This window comes from Haliotis rufescens, unplaced genomic scaffold (genome assembly GCF_023055435.1).
Source record: "Haliotis rufescens isolate VD_foot unplaced genomic scaffold, xgHalRufe1.0.p SCAF_12, whole genome shotgun sequence".
Taxonomy (NCBI): domain Eukaryota; kingdom Metazoa; phylum Mollusca; class Gastropoda; order Lepetellida; family Haliotidae; genus Haliotis; species Haliotis rufescens.
The window spans coordinates 7,628,768-7,642,173 of NW_025963802.1; the positions used below are offsets into that span (position 1 = coordinate 7,628,768).

At 41.0% G+C, this 13,406-nt stretch overlaps 1 protein-coding gene across 2 annotated transcripts in view; it reads left to right on the forward strand.

The window, feature by feature from the left end:
- LOC124141224 (rho-related BTB domain-containing protein 1-like) overlaps positions 1–13,406 on the forward strand; it is a 95,482-nt gene that overhangs the window by 69,982 nt on the left and 12,094 nt on the right. For both annotated transcript variants that reach the window (XM_046509162.2, XM_048393326.1), the window contains exons 2-8: positions 1,242–1,459; positions 5,282–5,385; positions 8,444–8,635; positions 8,944–9,908; positions 11,068–11,186; positions 12,177–12,416; positions 12,973–13,121. In XM_046509162.2, coding sequence (XP_046365118.1) covers positions 1,277–1,459; positions 5,282–5,385; positions 8,444–8,635; positions 8,944–9,908; positions 11,068–11,186; positions 12,177–12,416; positions 12,973–13,121 — 1,952 coding nt within the window. In that variant the 5' untranslated portion in view covers positions 1,242–1,276. The remainder of the gene's footprint in view (positions 1–1,241; positions 1,460–5,281; positions 5,386–8,443; positions 8,636–8,943; positions 9,909–11,067; positions 11,187–12,176; positions 12,417–12,972; positions 13,122–13,406) is intronic.

A 13,406-nucleotide genomic window follows, 5' to 3' on the forward strand; every position in this document is an offset into this window, starting at 1 on the left:
TCATTTGGTGGCCACTGTCAGTATATTTTGAAAAGTGATAATTTTGAACCATTTGGCGTTATATTTTGCCTATTTGGTTTACAAGACCGACAATAAAACTATTGAAATTGTACAAGTTATATGACGATTTTTGAAATGTGCTTTTTTGACTGACTCTGTGTTACAAGTAGGTGAAATGAAGGAAACAAACAAGATTTTATCACTGCTGTTAGTAAGAAATGGTGAACAATATCTATAATAATCTTTATTCTATTTAAATACAATCAATTAGCTTGTTTATCATTTTGCAATCGTATGTCTGTCATGGTGTGACCTACGAGTTAGTGTTTCATTCATAGTGGCATTACTAATCTGGAAGTTGAAAAATGAAAAACAAATTTGATCACCTACATTGGATATTAGACCAAAACACACTAATGAACAATAAAAGTCAGAAGAGTAGATTTGGGAAGATTTGAAATACCGGTAGTTGGATCTTATCCGATATTTTGGCAAGACCTCTTTCCTTGATTACATGGTTGTAACAGTATGGTCGGTGATGGAAGAAAAAAATGCAACACAGTTTCAAAAACATGTACCGTATTCGACGTAATAAGCGCCCAGGGCGCTCTCAAAATTAGGAATAGTGGGCTCTTATTAGAATATTATTTTGAGTTGAACGATCGTAAATTTTGTGGTTTATGCTGACAACCTGAAATGTTTATATACGACAGAAATATTTTTCCAGGATTTAATTGCCCATAATTAAGGGTGCATATAACATGCAAGTGCGTATTTTACACGAATAAATAAGTCTTGTGTACAGTTGGAAGGGGTGCTAATTGAGATTGTTCACTAGCCAATAAATTAGCAAATATCGCCGTGGGCGCTTATTAGAGCAGGGTGCTTATTACGTCGAATACGGTATTGTTTTAGTGTTTTCTGTTGGTTGGATGTAATCTAAAACAATAATCAACAGGAAATGTTTCTTCTGAAATGACAGGAAAACGTCTCTTCTTATATTAAACTCCTTTCAAGGTTTCTTAATTACTGTAAATAGTTTATAGACTTGGTGGTAGGAAAAAAGGACTTTAAATGTTAATGTTATTCCACTTTTGTGTAATTTGGGTCTGCAGATCATAAACCAAGTTGTTAGCAAACACCCAACAGCAACTAGGAAATGCATGTTTCAAGGATAAGCAGACGTGTACAGAGCACATTGACACAGCAGGGGCTTGACCAAGGTGTTGTATATATTCCAGATCAGTCCCATCATGCCATAAACACGGATATCGTCATGGTCAACCAGCAGCCAGGACAGAATGAGGTCGTCAAGTGCGTTGTCGTTGGTGACTCGGGGGTTGGCAAGACGTGTATGATCTGTGCCTGGGCCTGCGGAACTAAATATGACCTTCATCAGCTGGTCAAGACTCATGTAGCCACCGTCTGGGCGATCGACCACTACCGACATGATCGAGAGGTAAGTCAGGGCCATTGTCTGGGCGATCGACCACTATCGACATGATCAAGAGGTAAGTCAAGGCCACTTAAGGCCATGGACCACTACCATCATCTTGGAGAGGCCAGTCAAGGCCACTTTAGGCCATGGACCACTCCCATGATGATTGAGAGGCAGTCTAGGCCACTTTAGGGCCATGAACCACTACCATGATTGGGGGGTGAGTCAAGGCCACTTTAGGCCATGGACCACTACCATGATCGAGAGGCAAGTCCAGGCCACTTTAGGCCATGGACCACTGCAATCATGATTGAGAGGCAAGTCTAGGCCACTTTAGGCCATGGAAACATTATGTTTCTTCCTAATGTGATGCATAAATTTGACTACTCATTGTAATATTGAATCCTAATTGATTCTGCTGAAAGTTCTGAGTGGGGGCAACTTTGGAAATCAGAATGGTGCCAGTTTTTACAACGTACATTTAAACAGGCATGGTATCTTCAGTCAGGCTCACAGGCAATTTCATCAAGTAAATTAGCCACTCTCAAAGATTAAAAATCAACTTGTCACATTGCTCCTCTCTCCTGCTCAGTCAACCCTGAACAGCCTTGACTCTCCATCATCAATCAGTGTGGATTCCTACACGTCATCTACAGTCACCCTGCAGATACTGCTGCAGGCTAAGTAGGCGATATATACTTTGATTATTGATGGTAGCTGTCTTTAGCTTGCACCAAGAAATACTAAACTTGTATTAAGCCTTCTAAAGCAACACAAGAGGTGAAATTGCGTTGGATGGCCATCCTCCTCATGTAACAGGGAAAAGGTGAAATAAAATGTATAAAAAAAAAGAAAAAAAAAAAGAAATACTAAACTCTGTATTATGATGTATTATTTATTATATGATTAGTTCAGGGGTAAGTGTTGTTCAAGTATTTTGAATGTGTAATATTTGATAAAACAAAAAATAAATTGCAGGTAATTCCATGGTATTTGTTTGGTTAACCAAGCTTTTTTTACGTATTTAAATTTCCATAAATGTAAACAAAGTAGGCGTTACCCGTTAGTGGACTACTTTCAACTCTTGAGTTGGATTATTGCAGTCACCCTGCAGATACTGCTGCAGGCTAAGTAGGCGATATATACTTTGATTATTGATGGTAGCTGTCTTTAGCTTGCACCAAGAAATACTAAACTTGTATTAAGCCTTCTAAAGCAACACAAGAGGTGAAATTGCGTTGGTTTCAGTATCGAATCATACATAGAATACTTGCAACTAATTCTTTGTTGTTTAAAATGAATATTTCTGATACCACGCTTTGTTCTTTTTGCAAATGTTATGATGAAACTATTGTACACATTTTTTGGGAATGTGAACTAGTACAAGTATTTTGGAAAACCTTCTTAGATTGGATAAATAAATGTAGCCATATACATCATATGAAATTAAGTGCTGAACTTGTTTTATTTGGTGTTAAAGAAAATATTGTTACTGACAAAGTTTTTGATCTTCTTATTTTAATAGCTAAATCTTTTATATATTTTTGCAGATTCAAAAAAACAAATATTTGCTTCGCAATATTTCAAAAAGATGTTAGTCTGAGATACAAAATTGAGAAGAATATAGCCTTTACAAATGGTAATGTAGCTACATTTTATAAATCATGGATCTTTTATCACATATTGTTTGAAGAAGCAGAACAGCAATAACATATGTATCTCTTTCTCATATTTGTTTCTTGCCAGGATCAGTGTTTGAATAATATTTTGAATGTTTGACTGTGTGTATGTTTTGTTATATTTCTTAAAAATCACCTTGGCACCATTTCCAATACTTGTATTTAATTTTCCCCAAATGTATACATACATTGTCTTCAGAATGTGAGGGTGACCATTGCCCTGGATGGCCATCCTCCTCATGTAACAGGGAAAAGGTGAAATAAAATGTATAAAAAAAAAGAAAAAAAAAAAGAAATACTAAACTCTGTATTATGATGTATTATTTATTATATGATTAGTTCAGGGGTAAGTGTTGTTCAAGTATTTTGAATGTGTAATATTTGATAAAACAAAAAATAAATTGCAGGTAATTCCATGGTATTTGTTTGGTTAACCAAGCTTTTTTTACGTATTTAAATTTCCATAAATGTAAACAAAGTAGGCGTTACCCGTTAGTGGACTACTTTCAACTCTTGAGTTGGATTATTGCACTGAATGATGCAACTGTTTTGGTATCATTGTCCACACTGTTTGTTGTGTGTTGATGGAATAAGCAATGTGGGAAGTTAGTTTTGTTGACTTATTTATTAAAATTGTCTTCAATACCTTCTGGCTTATGGGTATATAAACTTAAAAATATGTGAGCAGACTTTGCTTAAATCTGCGAAATAGTAGTCAATAGCTACCCGTTGAATAAAATAATAGCTGACAGTCTCAGAAAAAAGGAAAATGTCTACCATGTAGAACATACTTGAGTGAAATACAGGCAAATCTTGTAACCTAGAAACCAGTTAACTGGAAAAACCGGACAAGTAGATATTTCCTGACTACATCCTTCTGTATTTAATATGATGTGAAACCGGATGTGTTTGTAGTTATTAAGACTGTGCTTCATTACCTGAAAGTGCTTTTATATCGATGTGTTTGTTTATGCAGGTTACATTTAAAACAAGTCATTAATTCACTTAGGAGTAAGATTGAATGTCAAGGGTAAATAATTTATTATGAAGGTAAAAGAGCTTTCAGGAGATATTTTGTTCTAAATCAATAGCCACACGTATTGCCACAAGGGTGAACAGACAACATGTCTCTGCTGTTGTGGGATAAAACAATTAGCCAAGGGACCACAGTAACTACAACAAATAGCTCTCAAGATGATGATTTACTAGTTCCACCAACCATGATCAGACATTAAGAACAATAACGGTTGTAATAAGTAAGTGCCTCTCGTAGGTCTTGTTCATTTAATATAATTGTTCACACTTTCATTATGTTTTCACGTTAGTGAAAAGAAATTCGCTTTAAATGATTGATGAATGTAAGCTTTTTAGAAAACAATTAAATGTGATACTGGTTAATTACTGAAAATAGCAGTTTTCTGACAATCAAGAAAAACAATCCAAAATTGAAAAATGTGAACTCGCACCTATATTCTTCCAGCTATTTGTTCAGCTGTGTTTTTTACTTAAATACCATTATGACTGAAACACTGGTAAAATCCACGTGTCCACTCACTAACACACTCTCACACATGGCAATCTATCAGTGATAGTTTTTACTTGAGAAAAACAAATAGTGAACTTGTAAATACAGTAAACTACGGTTATAACGAACTCAAAGGGACTTTTAGTTCGTAATAATCATAGTTTGTTATAAGCAAATATACAGCATATATACAACAAATGGCCGGGACTAAAAAATAAGTTCGTTATATCGGTCAGTTTTTTTTTAACTCTGTTCATTATAAACTTAGTTTACTGTAGTCGCACTATCCCTTCTCTGTGGACACTAGCTCCTGGGCAGACTAGGTCCCCAGTATCCCATTGTAATAAGACATTTCTTTTTACTTTTCCACCTCCTGCCTTCAGATATTTTTGACATTTAAATCAATAACAAGTAATTCAGTTATTATTGCCTTAACATTATCAGAGTTCGAAATTAACATTAGATTGCTTGTCAGGCACTGGTAAAGTTCTGGAAGGACTTTTGACATTTCCATGAGGACGATCACTTCTGCCATGGTAACGCTGCAGCAGAAATTTTTATATTGACTAGTGAAAATAAAAATAAAATTCTAACCCTGATTGTAGTAATTATTAGCAATGACCCTGGTATGTGTTGCAGGTGCTGGAGCGGTCATGGTGCGAGGTGGATGGTGTTCGAGTCTCGCTGCGTCTCTGGGATACTTTCGGCTACCATGATAAAGACAGAGGTTTTGCCTACAGGGGGTAAGTGTTTACAACTTCTATACAGACACAGGGACCTTGTTAAACTTAGTCAAGGGTCCTGGGCCCTGTGGTCTTTACTGTTGAAGTAGACTGTGTCCCTTTACTGTCATGAGCTGTAAATTGTGGGTTCAAATCCTAGGTTGACCTTCATTATGGTCCTTGGTTTGTCAGCACAAGTATGGCTCCCACGGCCCTCCTCATGGGTCTTCAGCACCATATAGTGTGTTGATGAGTTTCGTCATGGGTCTCGAGCACCAAACATGTGCTGATGACTCTCGTCATGGGTCTCCAGCACCAAACATGTGCTGATGAGTCTCGTCATGGGTCTCCAGCACCAAACATGTGTTGATGAGTCTCGTCATGGGTCTCCAGCACCAAACATGTGTTGATGAGTCTCCTCATGGGTCTCCAGCACCAAACATGTGTTGATGAGTTTCGTCATTGGTCTCCAACACCATCAATGTGCTCATGGGTCTCCAGCACCAAACATGTGCTGATGAGTCTCGTCATGGGTCTCAAGCACCAAACATGTGCTGATGACTCTCGTCATGGGTCTCCAGCACCAAACATGTGCTGATGAGTCTCGTCATGGGTCTCCAGCACCAAACATGTGTTGATGAGTCTCGTCATGGGTCTCCAGCACCAAACATGTGTTGATGAGTTTCGTCATTGGTCTCCAACACCATCAATGTGCTCATGGGTCTCCAGAACCAAACATGTGCTGATGAGTCTCGTCATGGGTCTCCAGCACCATACATGTGCTCATGGGTCTCCAGCACCAAACATGTGCTGATGAGTCTCGTCATGGGTCTCCAGCACCAAACATGTGCTGATGAGTCTCGTCATGGGTCTCCAGCACCATACATGTATTGATGAGTCTCCTCATGGGTCTCCAGCACCGTACATGTATTGATGAATCTCGTCATGGGTCTCCAGCACCGTACATGTATTGATGAATCTCGTCATGGGTCTCCAGCACCAAACATGTGCTGATGAGTCTCGTCATGGGTCTCCAGCACCATACATGTATTGATGAGTCTCGTCATGGGTCTCCAGCACCAAACATGTGCTGATGAGTCTCGTCATGGGTCTCCAGCACCATACATGTATTGATGAGTCTCGTCATGGGTCTCCAGCACCAAACATGTGTTGATGAGTCTCCTCATGGGTCTCCAGCACCAAACATGTGTTGATGAGTTTCGTCATTGGTCTCCAACACCATCAATGTGCTCATGGGTCTCCAGCACCAAACATGTGCTGATGAGTCTCGTCATGGGTCTCAAGCACCAAACATGTGCTGATGACTCTCGTCATGGGTCTCCAGCACCAAACATGTGCTGATGAGTCTCGTCATGGGTCTCCAGCACCAAACATGTGTTGATGAGTCTCGTCATGGGTCTCCAGCACCATACATGTGCTCATGGGTCTCCAGCACCAAACATGTGCTGATGAGTCTCGTCATGGGTCTCCAGCACCAAACATGTGCTGATGAGTCTCGTCATGGGTCTCCAGCACCATACATGTATTGATGAGTCTCCTCATGGGTCTCCAGCACCGTACATGTATTGATGAATCTCGTCATGGGTCTCCAGCACCGTACATGTATTGATGAATCTCGTCATGGGTCTCCAGCACCAAACATGTGCTGATGAGTCTCGTCATGGGTCTCCAGCACCATACATGTATTGATGAGTCTCGTCATGGGTCTCCAGCACCAAACATGTGCTGATGAGTCTCGTCATGGGTCTCCAGCACCATACATGTATTGATGAGTCTCCTCATGGGTCTCCAGCACCAAACATGTGCTGATGAGTCTCGTCATGGGTCTCCAGCACCAAACATGTGCTGATGAGTCTCGTCATGGGTCTCCAGCACCAAACATGTGTTGATGAGTCTCTTCATGGGTCTCCAGCACCATACATGTGCTGATGAGTCTCGTCATGGGTCTCCAGCACCAAACATGTGCTGATGAGTCTCGTCATGGGTCTCCAGCACCATACATGTATTGATGAGTCTCCTCATGGGTCTCCAGCACCGTACATGTATTGATGAATCTCGTCATGGGTCTCCAGCACCGTACATGTATTGATGAATCTCGTCATGGGTCTCCAGCACCAAACATGTGCTGATGAGTCTCGTCATGGGTCTCCAGCACCAAACATGTGCTGATGAGTCTCTTCATGGGTCTCCAGCACCATACATGTGCTGATGAGTCTCGTCATGGGTCTCCAGCACCGTACATGTGCTGATGAGTCTCGTCATGGGTCTCCAGCACCGTACATGTGCTCATGGGTCTCCAGCACCAAACATGTGCTGATGAGTCTCGTCATGGGTCTCCAGCACCATACATGTATTGATGAGTCTCCTCATGGGTTTCCAGCACCGTACATGTATTGATGAATCTCGTCATGGGTCTCCAGCACCGTACATGTGCTCATGGGTCTCCAGCACCAAACATGTGCTGATGAGTCTCGTCATGGGTCTCCAGCACCAAACATGTGCTGATGAGTCTCCTCATGGGTCTCCAGCACCATACATGTATTGATGAGTCTCCTCATGGGTCTCCAGCACCATACATGTATTGATGAGTCTCGTCATGGGTCTCCAGCACCATACATGTATTGATGAATCTCGTCATGGGTCTCCAGCACCGTACATGTGCTCATGGGTCTCCAGAACCAAACATGTGCTCGTGGGTCTCCAGCACCAAACATGTGCTCGTGGGTCTCCAGCACCAAACATGTGCTTGTGGGTCTCTAGCACCAAACATGTGCTCGTGGGTCTCCAGCACCAAAAATGTGCTGATGGATCTCTCCTCATGATTCTCCAGTACCATACATGTACTGATGAGTCTCAAGCACCATACATGAGAGTTTCTTACAAACCAAAGAAAAAAGACAAAACATGTGATTCAAGCATAACCAAGGCAGACACCACAATTATATCACAATCTTCCCTATAGAACAGTAAGTCAAAAAGTAAGTCAGTTTGCTCCCAGAAAAGCTATAATCTTTATTTTGTTTTTATGATGTGCTGACTGTGTGTTTCCCTATTGCAGGGCGGACGTGGTCATCCTCTGCTTCAGTGTTATGCGTCCCAACTCCCTGAGGAACATCAAGAAGTACTGGTACCCTGATGTGCGACGCTTCTGTCCCACCACACCCATCATCCTGGCAGGGACACAGGCGGACCTCCGCTACATGTACAAGGATGAGAACTACATCAACATGGAGAAGGGCCTGCTGTACAGGTACAACTACCCTCACTCAGTAATATGTTCCTGTCAACTAGTTCGCATCACAACAAATAGCAACATTTCCCATAGAACTATACAGCTGACACTACATCAACATATTGACTAGTTTACATCACTCTACATTTGCTCTACAGGGTTATTAGATTGACTGTTCCTTTACATATTCCTTGTTTTTGTTACAGATCTATTATCTCGGATCTCAACACCAACACATCAAATGTTAAAATATATTTCAGTCTTAGAAAAATATTATATAGTGAAATAATATTTTTGCTTGTTTAATTGGTTGAGTGTATTTTCAGACCTATTGAAGAGAAAGATCTGATCACCTCTGAGGTTGGTCGTGATATTGCCAAAGACATCGGTGCACCCTACTATGAGACGAGTGTCCTAACCCATCATGGCGTCGAGGACGTCTTCATCAACACTGTTAGAGCAGCCATGATTGAACGACGAAAACTCAAATTTTGGAATGCTCAACTCCGCCGAGTCCAGCGCCCCTTAATTCAACCTCCAATGAAGGTCCCGAAACCACTGCTGCCCAAAATAGCTGTCCCTCCTCCAACGTTGTTGACTGATATCTCCCAGCTGCTGTACAATCAAAATGAAGGAGATGCCGTCTTCTTGGTTCAGGACCGCTGTATACGTGCTCACAAGATCTGTCTTATGGTATCCTCTCCATTATTCGAGGAACTTTTTACCTTGGAAGCCCCTGTTATAGTCCCAGCCGAGCAGAAGCAGACACAACTGATGAGAAGTGAGTTTTCAGGGGAACAGAATCACAACGATGAAGAGAAGCTGCTGGAGAGTGATCAAGAATCGGTCAGCATGGACGGAGATTGTCTTCGTAGATCAGTTGGTTATGAAAATGCAATCACCACGCCAGACGCCAACAATGGAAATTTTCAAAAGTTAATGTCATTCACTCACCCCTCGATCGCATGCGCAGAAGTGAAGCTAGTTGACGATCCTTTTCATCCCAGTCATTCGATGGTGCAGACTTTTGTTACGATGAGCCGTGAGATTACTCCGAGGGCGTTCCAGCACATCCTGGAGTACTTGTACACAGGACAGGCCTGGGAGGACTATGATGTCCTCAATGAGGTCAAGCGAGCTGCTGAACTGATGAAGCTGAATGACTTCCTTATCATTATATCCAACATGTTGTCAGGGGAACGCTTTCTCAATGCTGATATTCAGAGACGTTTTCAGGAAGCTCGTTGCGCAAAGTTGAGGGAACTGGCATTGGAGAAAGAGGTGTTAACAGGTTGGTTTCAGGTTATAGCAATTTTGATGTAATTGGAGACTCATCTGTTGTTATTGATTATTTACTGAAAACTTGAATCCAATAGATATCATTTAGTTATAAACAACTCTTTCAAGTTTTTTTATTGTTCTTTTTTCCAGAATTCACCTTGTTGGACGAATCAATTTCTATCTATTTGTAGCACATTTGTAACTTGATATATATAAGATACTTGCTGATACTTGCCCAGAATACCGAGCTATATATTCAACTAGGCATTGGCAAACTCCCTACTCCTGGTCCCTACTCCACACACACACATGCATGCAAGTCGCTATAGAAGTGCCATGATCTTGAACGTGATGTTAAACCCCGTTTCACCTCACCTCACATCCAGACATGGTTATTGCGAGGGTAATGTAATATAGCTAGAATATTGCTTTGGCGTTAATTGAGTGTGGCGTGAAACAACAAACAAACAACAGATAAGAATGCTGTGATCATTATCCCTAATTACTATACTATATACTAAACCAGTGAGAAGATGGGACTCTCAACAATAATTTAGGGAGTTCAAGCTAATAACATGGATGGTCTAGACTGGTCAACATGGCATGCCTCACTTGCTTTTGAAGAAATCTACTAACATCATTGCACATGCTCAGAAACATTAAGCCTATAACAGATTGGGATTTCAATATAAGATTGAAGAAAATCAACCACTTATGTTTTAAGTCTATACAAAATAGAAATATCAGTTATGTGTAACTTGCAGTCTACAGGTTTGATTATCGTACCTCCATGACAGAATGATGACATCTGATTGGTCCATGTGATCTTGATAAAATACTGTGTATCCTGCCTTTGAGGGTATTAAATTTCTCAGAGGGGGAATACATCTCTTATACCCCACCACATGCAAGTCAGGCTGTACCTGGATTCCTTGGGCTCGTGGTATAAAACACGGGATGTAAAACCCCATGTACCCCGAGTGATCCTGCTACAACTTATATTATATGGCTTTTTATAATAACAGCCATTTGTTTTTGCATCCTGAATGGATCACAATGTAAATTATTTGCATCCATTCTCAATTTGTTTGCATATAAGATGCAATGTTTTGCGTTTGGTTAAACACTGAATGTATATGCCAATGACTGTTGCTGTATGTGTGTTGCAGACATTGCTTTCAAGGTTGATAATGGCATAGTGGCAGCCCACAAGCCCCTGTTGATGGCTCGCTGTGAGATGATGTATGCCATGTTCAGCAGTGATTTCATCGAGTCCTCAGCCAAAGTGGTAATATTAATTTACGTGACTAACCTGATTGTGTGAAGCCATGTCAGTCAGCCAGTCATATATGGGTTCAACATCTACTTTTGATCCAGTCAATTTCATGTTTGGGTGTACTTCATCACGTTTATACCGAAATATTGCTTAAAACCAAACACATTCTTCCAAAGATAGCTTGCATAAAATATATTCTCTGCTGTGGTAGTTTAAAAGTTTATTTAAAGCATGTGTCACTTTTGGATGGAAATATTATTTGATGTGGCCTTCCCTTTCATCTGTTGGTAGTTTTGGAGTCAATATGATCAGGAGATCACAAGTCGGTCATGACATCACAGACCATTTATAAGCCTTAGGGGTAGCCATTGAACCCTATTTTCATGAACGGTTTGTGCTCTTTCAAAGAAAACACAAGGGAGTTCAATGTGTACTGGAACAAATTGTTTGGCTGGATATATGTTTAATCAATGTGCTGCGGACGTGTGCAGAAAAGAAATTTCATTGTGACATTATTATGCCGCATGTTACCTTTGTCTTCCAGCTCTTCTACCTTTAAGGCTAAAAAAAAAATAGTCTTGGTTTTCAGGCACCACCCACATCATCATAAAGTCTGCTGCACGTTTTGTTTTTATTCCATTTAAAAAGAAATCCTCATAATTAAAAACAATGCAATCCAATAGAGTTACTTCCCTTTATATGTGCACTGCTTTACTGCACATCTTGTGTTATGGTCATGGCAGCAATAGGAGTTTGTATGCTTGTTTATGTAGGGAGACCCTTTCCCAGGTAGATGGTACACAACTATTTATTTGGTTACATACTAGTTTGAACAAGCCAAAAAAAACCCAAACCCACCACCCATCCACACTTTATATTTAAAAGTCATTGCCGAAAGAACTGATTCTTTTATTTTTTTAATTTTCATCAACCATGAAGTGAGAAACATCTGTTATCTGTGTGTTGATACCTGCTTCGTGACAGATGTGCTTGTTGCACTAGATCCCGTTCCCGGGCATCACGGAGGATACCTTCAAGGCGCTGCGCGAGTACCTGTACACTGGGAGCCAGCCAGACATGACCGGGGTCGACTGTATCTCCCTCATCGAGGTGGCCAACCGACTCTGTCTGCCCAGGCTCGTGTGTCTCACCGAGAACTTCATCGTGCAGGAACTGCAGAAAGCAGAAAAGGATGAGGAAGATATTCTTGAGGAGGTCTTGCTTATCCTGGAACCTGCACAGGTAGGTGATTGCTGAGTCGTGCTTATGTGACCTAGTGTGTTTAAAGTAATGAAGTCAGGCTTCTCGTCCTGGACCCTGCACAGGTAGGTTGTTTCTGGCTTGCGCAAGTTCATTGTACTGTAACTAATGAAGCATAATAATAGCTCAAGTACTACTTATTACACATTATCAGGTATTCTCAAGATTGACAAGGAAACTTCACCTTCTGGAGGATTATTTTGTATCTGATTATTTAATATCATGGTTGGAAAGTCTCATTCCTAAGGGGCCTACCATTCGATATTCTTGTGTTTGTGTGTGTGTAGTGGCGGTGTCTGGGATTTAAAAAAGAAGTCTGTGCCCTAAAATGCTGTAAAACATCAAATTTGTCCACATGGTTATCCCCAAAAAGAAGTCTTTCACTGGACATGCTGGATGTTTCGGATGGATGTTTGTGAGCTGAAATATCATTGGAATGTTATTTTTCTCCACAACACAGTTCGGTCACCATTGACTGATCATTGCAGTGTTATGGATTAAGTACAGTTGATCATGGGAACATGAATCTGTGTTGCAGCTTCACAACGCGTCGCAGCTGGCCAAGTGGTGCCTCAACTTCCTGGTGTGCCACCACAATGAGCTGCACCACAAGTATCACAAGATGCTCAGGTCTCTCCAGAAGGACAATCAGGAACACATTGAGAAGCACAGGTGGCCTCCGATCTGGTGAGTCTTGCCCGACACAACTCACTAGTTGTAGGTGATTTTACAGACATGGAACAAGGCAGCCTTAGTGCTTTCATTGGTGATGAGTGAGTGTTGGGTGTGTTGTTGGTACAGATATCTGCAGTTTCCTGACAGGGGATAGACTTCACTGATTATATCATCCAGCTGGGGTCTTCTACATGACACAATCTTATCAGTGCGTCAGGCACATTGCTGGTACAGATACCCGTGAAGATCCGGGGTAGAATATAGGTCTTCAGCAACCCATGCTTGCTGTAAAAGGTG